Source organism: Triticum aestivum, chromosome 3D, assembly GCF_018294505.1.
Source record: "Triticum aestivum cultivar Chinese Spring chromosome 3D, IWGSC CS RefSeq v2.1, whole genome shotgun sequence".
Classification (NCBI taxonomy): Eukaryota; Viridiplantae; Streptophyta; class Magnoliopsida; order Poales; family Poaceae; genus Triticum; species Triticum aestivum.
In genome coordinates this window covers 63,130,235-63,139,730 of record NC_057802.1, presented here as the reverse complement: position 1 = coordinate 63,139,730, position 9,496 = coordinate 63,130,235, and the positions used below count along the sequence as shown (strand labels likewise).

General features: G+C 50.1%; 1 protein-coding gene across 1 annotated transcript; it reads right to left on the bottom strand.

Moving 5' to 3' along the window:
* Positions 1 to 1,597: 1,597 nt before the first annotated feature.
* Positions 1,598 to 3,551, bottom strand: LOC123077429 (zinc finger CCCH domain-containing protein 2). Its single transcript, XM_044499708.1, has one exon. It carries the CDS (start codon positions 3,436 to 3,438, stop codon positions 2,287 to 2,289), a length of 1,152 nt encoding a protein of 383 aa, XP_044355643.1. The 5' UTR covers positions 3,439 to 3,551; the 3' UTR covers positions 1,598 to 2,286.
* Between the last annotated feature and the right edge of the window lie 5,945 nt (positions 3,552 to 9,496).

Here is a 9,496-nt window from a genome sequence, read left to right as displayed (position 1 = left end):
AGGGCGCGCATCAGGCGTCTGCATCTGAAGCTCTGAACCACCATCATTTCTCTCTTTCTTTTTCTGCGAATGACTATCACTTCTGCCTGCTGCGTCCACTGTTACTTTGCCTTTGGCTTTTGTTGCAGGTAATTATCTTCGGCTTTGGCTTTGGCTGCAGGTAATTATCAGATTGGCACTCGCCGTAGGGCCCTCCCCTCCCCTCTGCGCGTTTTGATGACGGCGTGGCTTCTGCATCTGAAGTGAAAAGAAGGGTCGCGTTCAGTTCAATTCGGCCTCAGGTTTTCTCGTGGCCTTGCTCTATTCACAAGGATGGAATGGTACTCTACTGTGTTCCGGAAGATGGTGTAGAGTGAGATACAATCGTACTAGAGGCTGCTACGAGATACAGATGGAAGCTGAATCGTCGCCATCTACTACGATGTGTGCAGTGCAGCCCTACCGAGCGAGGCAGGTGCGTGAACGCGACGGAACGATTTTTGAAGAAAAAGAAGGAGCTCGAAAGAAGGAACAGAGAGGGTGGAAGGAAAAGAAGATAAAGAAGGCTCTGCCTCTGGCCGCTGTCTCGTAGAACCGGACAGGCCTCGGGGTTCCCTCGACCACACGATGCAAAGGTGGCAAAGGGCGCCGCACCACCCCGCGAGGCCCCACGCCAGTACTGCTGCTCCAGGCCAGGCCAGGCCAAGGCGAGCCGATCCGATGGATCGAGTGCCGCGCGGCGCGGGGCGAGCGAGGGAGGAAGAGTCGCCGCGCCCACGCGCGCCCATCCCGTCGCCCGCGTCGCTCTCCGGCTCGGGACACGCCACCACCCCATCATCATTCCGTCTCCTCCCCTCTGATGGCGCTAGATTTGCGAGATTTGGGGTGGTGGTGGCGCGACATTCCTCCGGCCCGGGTCCGGTCGCTCGATCCCTCCCTCCTAGTACTCCGTTAGGTCGCCGTCGTCGGAGACGAACACAATACCGGCAGGGAGATCAAGCTCGGCCGCGCAAGAACCATACGACGCCATACGTGACGTGACACGAGAACAACCAAATAAGGCGAAGCAAAAACGTACCGGCGTGCCACGGGGGTGGAGAACGTACCACTAGTAGTAGTACAAACCGAGAAAAGGAAGCGGAGCACTACCAAAGAAAGTCCGCCATGTACGATGCTGGCTCCCGAGAAAAGGAAGAAGATCTTTGGCATGTGCGACGGCGACAGGGACGACGCGCACGCCGCCGGCTGTACCAATCCCCTCCTCGCAGGGCCAGCGCACCGGAAGGGGAAAACGACCAGGTGGCCACTCCGGTGCCGTCGCGGTCGCTCGCCGGTCTCTCTCACGGGGGGTTCCACGCCCACATCGCCCCCATACTGCTCCCAACCATCCGAGTTCCACAGCCACCATTGTCGACCACGCCGCTTCAACCGTCGCCGGACACGCGCGCCGGTCACCACCACGTCACCGCAAGCGCCAAGCAACGATCACAATCAACCATTTCATTTCATTCACACTTATTTACTGGAAAGAACAGGTAGATAGATATAGCAAGACGTGCAACACAAGAAAAAGGGGTAAAAGAGTAACCGGGAATATTACTTTACTGATAGATAGATATAGATAAACATCATTTACTTGATAATAGCAAAGGATTACACAAATACATTGGGGAGTTCGTTCATCACCATTGGACGAACAGGGATTAAAGGCTGCTAGGCAGCTAAGGTACAAAATATGCTGTGGGGGATCATCCTTACGAAGGAGATTACATTAATAATTAACAAAATGTGAAATCAACTAGAGGGCGGTCGAAATCGGTCAGTCTTCGGCTAGTCCACATGATGCACTGCCGAGGACGACGATAAACAAACATCAGCACCGGTAATCACAGGAATCAAGTCCACCTTCCAACCTCATCTTCACCATCCATCCATCCATGCTTCAGCACCTATCCACAGAGAGGACGGACCACCACCACCACCTTCCGAGTTCCAATCCATCTCTTCCCTCCTTTTTTTGGTAATTTTTATGGGTAAATTCCTACACTTCCTCAAGAACCCCAAAACAAATCCACCCATCCATCTTCATCTCATCTTGCCTCCCTTCCGCCAACCAACCGGGAATATTCACATGGGAGAGTAGATAGCAGCTATGTACAGGAATTTGCAGCAACTGGAAATAGCAAAAGAAACTTGGGGATATTTTTTTGGGGGGCCATTTTTCTTCTCCTTCTTACCGCCACCTCCGCCGTGAAATCTTGTCGAGCACCTCGTCACAAAATGAACTTGCAAGAACGGCGGCTCGCCTCAGTTGATCAGGTCGGAGACCCAGCCGACGTCGGGGCCTCCCGCTCCGGCACCGACGACCTCGCAGCTGCGGGGCGCGGCACCGTCTCGGCTCAGCCGCTCGAACACCTTCTCCCGGAGCGCCCTCCCGGACTCCACCCTCTGGACTGGCTCCTCGTCGTCGATGAAGCGGAGGTTCAGTGGCTCCAGGTTGGCCATGAAGCTGGAAGCGCTAGTCTGGGTGCCCATGGGGGTGGTGGGGAGGCTGTAGAGGCCGGCGGCCTTGGGCGAGCCGTAGGCAGCAGGGGAGGTGGGGTAGCCGGACCATCCACCGGACGGGGACGCCTGCGCCTTGGCGAGGCGCAGCTGGCGGAGCGAGGCGAGGACGTCATTGACGGGCGACCCGACACCGGGCCAAGAACCGCGGCGATAGGAGGCGGCCCCGTCGGGAGACAATGGCGGCGACTCGGAGGGGGGCGACTTGGGCGGCGAGGAGAGCAGGGTGCTGGTGGGCGAGGAGGACATGATGCTCTTGCTGAGGTAGCTCTCGAACGCCTGGCGGCGGAGCGGCGAGCCGTCGTAGGACTCGGCGAGCGGCGACAGGGGCGTGCTCCTGGGGCTGGAGTGCTGGGACGGCATGGCACGGAGCTGGTCCGGGGTGTGCGCGAAGAAGCAGACGCGGCGGCGGCAGGCGGTGCCGTCCTTGCAGGGCTGCGTGCGGTAGCGCGCCGGGTGGAGCCAGCACTCGAAGACGCCGTGCGCGTACTCGCAGGCGTCCCCGCGCTTGCACCCGCCCTTGCGGAAGTCCGGGCAGGCGGTGCCGGAGTAGTGGTACTTGCGCGGGTCGCGGCGGCGCGCCTTCTCCCCCGGGTGCGCGAAGGGGCACTCGGTCCAGTCGTGGCTGCGGCCGCGCGCGCACCGGCGCACCTTGAAGTCGTACATGCGGAACTCGTCGCAGGCGTAGGCGTCCACCGCCGCCGCCATGGCCGCCGCCTCGTCCTCGTCCTCCGCGGCGCCCGCGCCCGCGCCGACAAGGTCGTTGCACGGCAGGTACTGGCGCAGCGCCGCGAACAGGAACGGCGTCTCGTCGCCTCCGCCGCCGGCGTCGACGCCGCTCACCGGGAGGTGGTTGCCCCACGGCGGCACGCTCACTCCCTCGCTCATCATCATCATGGCTGTATGCTGGCTGCTCTGCTCGCTCTGCTCTATGGGAAGAAGAGATCTGCTAGTGGAGGACTGAGGCTGAGGCCTGTGGGTGGGTGTGGGACGGGTTGTGGAGAAGAACACCAAGCGGCGCGCGCTTATAAACACCCAGGCCACGGGCGGAGTAGCAACGCGGTCGTACGAACTAACTGGCGCCGTTTGTGGGCAGCCACTCCGAGCACCTCACTGACACGTGGTCCCCACTATAGGCTCAGGGCCCAGCGTCAGCGAGAGGGGATGACGGGAGGCGGGGATAAAGGCGCGGTACGGAGCGTTACACGCGGCGGGCGGGGAGGCAGGGTGTCAGGCAGGCGGGAGGCGAGGTGGCTCGAGGGGGCGTTGGGCCGGGGACACGTCGTGGCGTGGGGAGGGGAGGGAGCCCTACGATCTTTATTTATTTTTGCCCTACGTGTATAGATTGGGGGTTTGGGGTTTGGGGTCCGGTCCGTCGGGTGGAAGAGAAGGAAGAGAAGATATTCGTTCGTGTAGGTTCTGGAAACCTGGGGTAGGGACTGGTGTGGTGGCGCGGGTTGGACAGATGCGTGCATGCAGATGGGTGGTGAGGTGGGGCGTGTGGGCAGTGGGCTGCTCGCCTTTTTTTTTCTTTCCCCAGGCGCGTATGTGTATCGCCCTGGCCTCGCATGTGCTTGTCGCCTGTTTGGCTGCTTCCGAGTTTAGAATTATCCTGCCTTTCCACTTAGCGTAAGAGGAACTGTACTTATATGTGTATTTCTGTGAGCTGCTGGGATTAGAAGTGTGGGGAGGAATTTGTTTGGCTGTCAACGTCCGTAAATTTCCTACTAATAGTAATTGTTGAAAACGGGCATAATCCATGAGTGTTCTCCTGACTGTAATTAGCCCGGATTTTTCATGAGTAAAAAGTACTCCCTCTGTAAAAAAATATAAGCGCGTTTAGATATTTTTTAGTGATATAGACGTTTTTATATTTTTTGAGTGTTTGTTAAAACATAATCAGTTTGTTTAATTCATATCTATATGTTTTTAAAGGATGTCACATCTAAACTTCCACGAATAACGCAGCAACAAGGGAAGAAAAGCTGGGACAAAAAAAAGATCACAAACATAGTGAACGTAAGATGTGACACAGTAATGTCACATCTAGATGTGTCACATACCCAAACATAATCACAAATATCTAAGGGAACTGAAGTAGATATTTGTGTGAGCTGCGAGGATTAGAGGCAGGGGGGAAGTTTCTACGCTGTCGACGTCTATGTAATCCTTAATAATTGGATTGTACGTTAGAAACTTATAGCCATAGTTTGTCTTCTTGTGTTCGTGTCCTAGGTCTGTATATTTCAACTGTGTTATAAGTTCCGAGACAGCCGTTTGGTTGCCTGCTTGATGATCTGGCCTACCGCTTTGGCTAGGTCCGAATGCTTGCGAACTGTTTTGGCTTCCTTATCAATAAAAGATGGAGCCGGAGAGAACCCCCTTTGATTAAAAATAAACTTAACCTCGGTTAGTTAATTAATTAATTGGGCGTATTGTAGATTTTTCAAAGAAAATCAACAAAAAACAAAAAAACATCTAAGCACATGCGCACGGACAAGCGCACACCTTTCTTCCTATTGTTCATTTTTTCCAAAGGAAAACACTAGTTATCCTGCCCTTCAAGCCACTTTGCAACTCGAGGATGGCGGTGGCAGGAGCTCTCGTCGATCTTCCTCTTATTCATTTTCGCAAAGAAAAACACTAGTTATCATGCCCTTCAAGCCACTTTGCAAACTCGAGGATGGCGGTGGCAGGAGCTCTCTTCGATCTTTCTCTTGTTCATTTTCACAATGAAAAAACACTAGTTATCAATGCCCTTCAAGCCACTTTGCAAACTTGAGGATGGCGGTGGCAGGAGCTCTCGCTGATCTTTCTCTTGTTCATTTTCGCAAAGAAAAACACTAGTTACCATGCCCTTCAAGCCACTTTGCAAACTCGAGGATGGCGGTGGCAGGAGCTCTCATCGACTTTCTCTTGTTCATTTTCGCAAAGATAAACACTACTCCCTCCGTTCCTAAATATAAGTCTTTGTAGAGATTCCACTAGGTAGACTACATAAGGAGCAAAATGAATGAATCTACATTTCAAATGCATCTATACACATCTGTATATGGTTCATAGTACAATCTCTACAAAGACTATATTTAGGAACGGAGGGAGTAGTTATCATGCCCTTCAAACCACTTTGCAACTCGAGAATGGCGGTGGCAGCAGCTCTCGTCGGTCTTCCTCATGTTCATTTTCGCAGAGATAAACACTAGTTATCATGCCCTTCAAACCACTTTGCAACTCGAGAATGGTGGTGGCAGGCACCTCCGTGTTCAGCACACGTTCAGCTCGATGACGTCCCTCGTACTCTTGATCCAGTTGAGGCCGAGAGAGAGTTTCGTCAGCACGACGGCGTGGCGACGGTGATGATGAAATTACCGGCACAGGGCTTCGCCTAAGCACTACGACGATATGACCGAGGTGTGTAACTGTGAAGGGGGGCACCGCACACGGCTAAGAGAAACTTTGGTGTGCCTTTGGTGTGCCCCCTTCCCACGTATATAAAGGCGGGAGGGAGGAGGAGGCCGACCAAGGTGTGGCGCGCCCAAGGGGGGGGAGTCCTACTCCAAGTAGGATTCGCCCCCCCCTTTCCTATTCCTACAAGGAGAAGGGGGGAAACAGGAGGAGGAGAGAAGGAAAGGCCCCCCCTCAACCCTAGTCCAATTCGGTTTGGGCTTGGGGGGGCGCCTCCACATGGCTGCTGCCTTCTCTGTTTCACTAGGGCCCATGAAGGCCCATTAACCCCCCGGGGGTTCCGGGAATCCCCCAGTACTCCGGAAAATACCCGATACACTTCGGAACATTTCGGTGTCCGAATATAACCTTCCAATATATCAATCTTTATGTCTCGACCATTTCAAGACTCCTCGTCATGTCCGTGATCTCATCCGGGACTCCGAACAAACTTCGGTCATCAAATCACATAAACTCATAATACAAATCGTCATCGAACGTTAAGCGTGTGGACCCTACGGGTTCGAGAACTATGTAGACATGACCCAGACACATCTCCGGTCAATAACCAATAGCGGAACCTGGATGCTCATATTGGCTCCTACATATTCTACGAAGATCTTTATCAATCAAACCGCATAACAACATACATTGTTCCCTTTGTCATCGGTATGTTACTTGCCCAAGATTCGATCGTCGGTATCCTCATACCTAGTTCAATCTTGTTACTGGCAAGTCTCTTTACTCGTTCCATAATGCATCATCCCGCAACTAACTCATTAGTCACAATGCTTGCAAGGCGCATAGTGATGTGCATTACCGCGAGGGCCCAGAGATACCTCTCCGATACTCGGAGTGACAAATCCTAATCTCGATCTATGCCAACTCAACAAACACCATCGGAGACACCTGTAGAGCATCTTTATAATCTCCCAATTACATTGTGACGTTTGATAGCACACTAAGTGTTCCTCCAGTATTCGGGAGTTGCATAATCTCATAGTCACAGGAACATGTATAAGTCATGAAGAAAGCAATAACAATAAACTAAATTATCATAGTGCTAAGCTAACGGATGGGTCTTGTCCATCACATCATTCTCAAATGATGTGATCCCGTTCATCAAATGACAACACATGTCTATGGCTAGGAAACTTAACCATCTTTGATCAATGAGCTAGTCAAGTAGAGGCATACTAGGGACACTATGTTTGTCTATGTATTCACACATGTACTAAGTTTCCGGTTAATACAATCCTAGCATGAATAATAAACATTTATCATGATATAAGGAAATATAAACAACAACTTTATTATTGCCTCTAGGGCATATTTACTTCAGTCTCCCACTTGCACTAGAGTTAGTAATCTAGATTACATAGTGATGATTCTAACACCCATGGAGTCTTGCTGCTGATCATGTTTTGCTCGTGAGATAGGCTTAGTCAACGGGTCTGCAATATTCAGATCTGTATATATTTTGCAAATCTCTATGTCTCCCTCCTTGACTTGATCGCGGATGGAATTGAAGCGGCTCTTGATATGTTTGGTTCTCTTGTGAAATCTGGATTCCTTCGCCAAGGCTATTGCTCGAGTATTGTCACAAAAGATTTTCATTGGACCCGATGCACTAGGTATGACACCTAGATCGGATATGAACTCCTTCATCCTGACTGCTTCATTTGCTGCTTCCGAAGCAGCTATGTACTCCGCTTCACACGTAGATCCCGCCACGACGCTTTGCTTAGAACTGCACCAACTGACAGCTCCACCGTTCAATATAAATAGGTATCTGGTTTGTGACTTAGAGCCATCCGGATCAGTGTCAAAGCTTGCATCGACGTAACCATTTACAACGAGCTCTTTGTCACCTCCATAAGCGAGAAACATATCCTTAGTCCTTTTCAGGTATTTCAGGATGTTCTTGACCGATGTCCAGTGATCCACCCCTGGATTACTTTGGTACCTCCCTGCTAAACTAATAGCAAGGCACATATCAGGTCTGGTACACAACATTGCATACATGATAGAACCTATGGCTGAAGCATAGGGAATGACTTTCATTTTCTCATTATCGTCTGCAATGGTCGGGCATTGAGTCTAACTCAACCTCACACCTTGTAAAACAGCCAAGAACCCTTTCTTTGCTTAATCCATTTTGAACTTCTTCAAAACTTTATCAACGTATGTGCTTTGTGAAAGTCCAATTAAGCGTCTTGATCTATCTCTATAGATCTTGATGCCCAATATATAAGCAGCTTCACCGAGGTCTTTCATTGAAAAATTCTTATTCAAATATCCTTTTATGCTATCCAGAAATTCCGTATCATTTCCAATCAACAATATATCATCCACATATATTATCAGAAATGCAACAGAGCTCCCACTCACTTTCTTGTAAATACAGGCTTCTCCAAAACTCTGTATAAAACCATATGATTTGATCACACTATCAAAGTGTATATTCCAACTCCGAGATGCTTGCACGAGTCCATAAATGGATCGCTGAAGCTTGCACACTTTGTTAGCACCTTTTGGATCAACAAAACCTTCTGGTTGCATCATATACAACTCTTCTTTAAGATATCCATTAAGGAATGCAGTTTTGACATACATTTGTCAAATTTCATAATCATAAAATGCAGCAATTGCTAACATGATTCGGACATACTTTAGCATCGCCACGGGTGAGAAGGTCTTATCGTAGTCAACTCCTTGAACTTGTCAAAAAAACCTTTTGCAACAAGTCGAGCTTTGTAGACAGTAACATTACCGTCAGCGTCATTCTTCTTCTTGAAGATCCATTTATTCTTTATGGCTTGCCGATCATCGGGCAAGTCAACCAAAGTCCACACTTTGTTCTCATACATGGATTCCATCTCAGATTTCATGGCCTCAAGCCATTTTGCGGAATCTGGGCTCATCATCGCTTCCTCATAGTTTGTAGGTTCATCATGGTCAAGTAACATGACCTCCAGAACAGGAATACCGTACCACTCTAGTGCGGATCTTACTCTGGTTGACCTACGAGGTTCGGTAGTAACTTAATTAGAAGTTTTATGATCATCATCATTAGCTTCCTCACTACTTGGTGTAGGAATCACTGGAACTGATTTCTGTGATGAACTACTTTCCGATAAGGGAGCAGGTAGAATTACCTCATCAAGTTCTACTTTCTTCCCACTCACTTCTTTCGAGAGAAACTCCTTCTCTAGAAAGGATCCATTCTTAGCAACGAATATCTTGCCTTCGGATCTGTGATAGAAGGTGTACCCAACATTTTCCTTTGGGTATCCTATGAAAACATATTTCTCCGATTTGGGTTCAAGTTTATTAGGTTGAAACTTTTTCACATAAGCATCGCAGCCCCAAACTTTAAGAAACGACAACTTGGGTTTCTTGCCAAACCACAGTTCATATGGTGTCGTCTCAACAGATTTAGATGGTACCCTATTTAGCGTGAATGCAGCCATCTCTAAAGCATAACCCCAAAACGATAGCGGTAAATCAG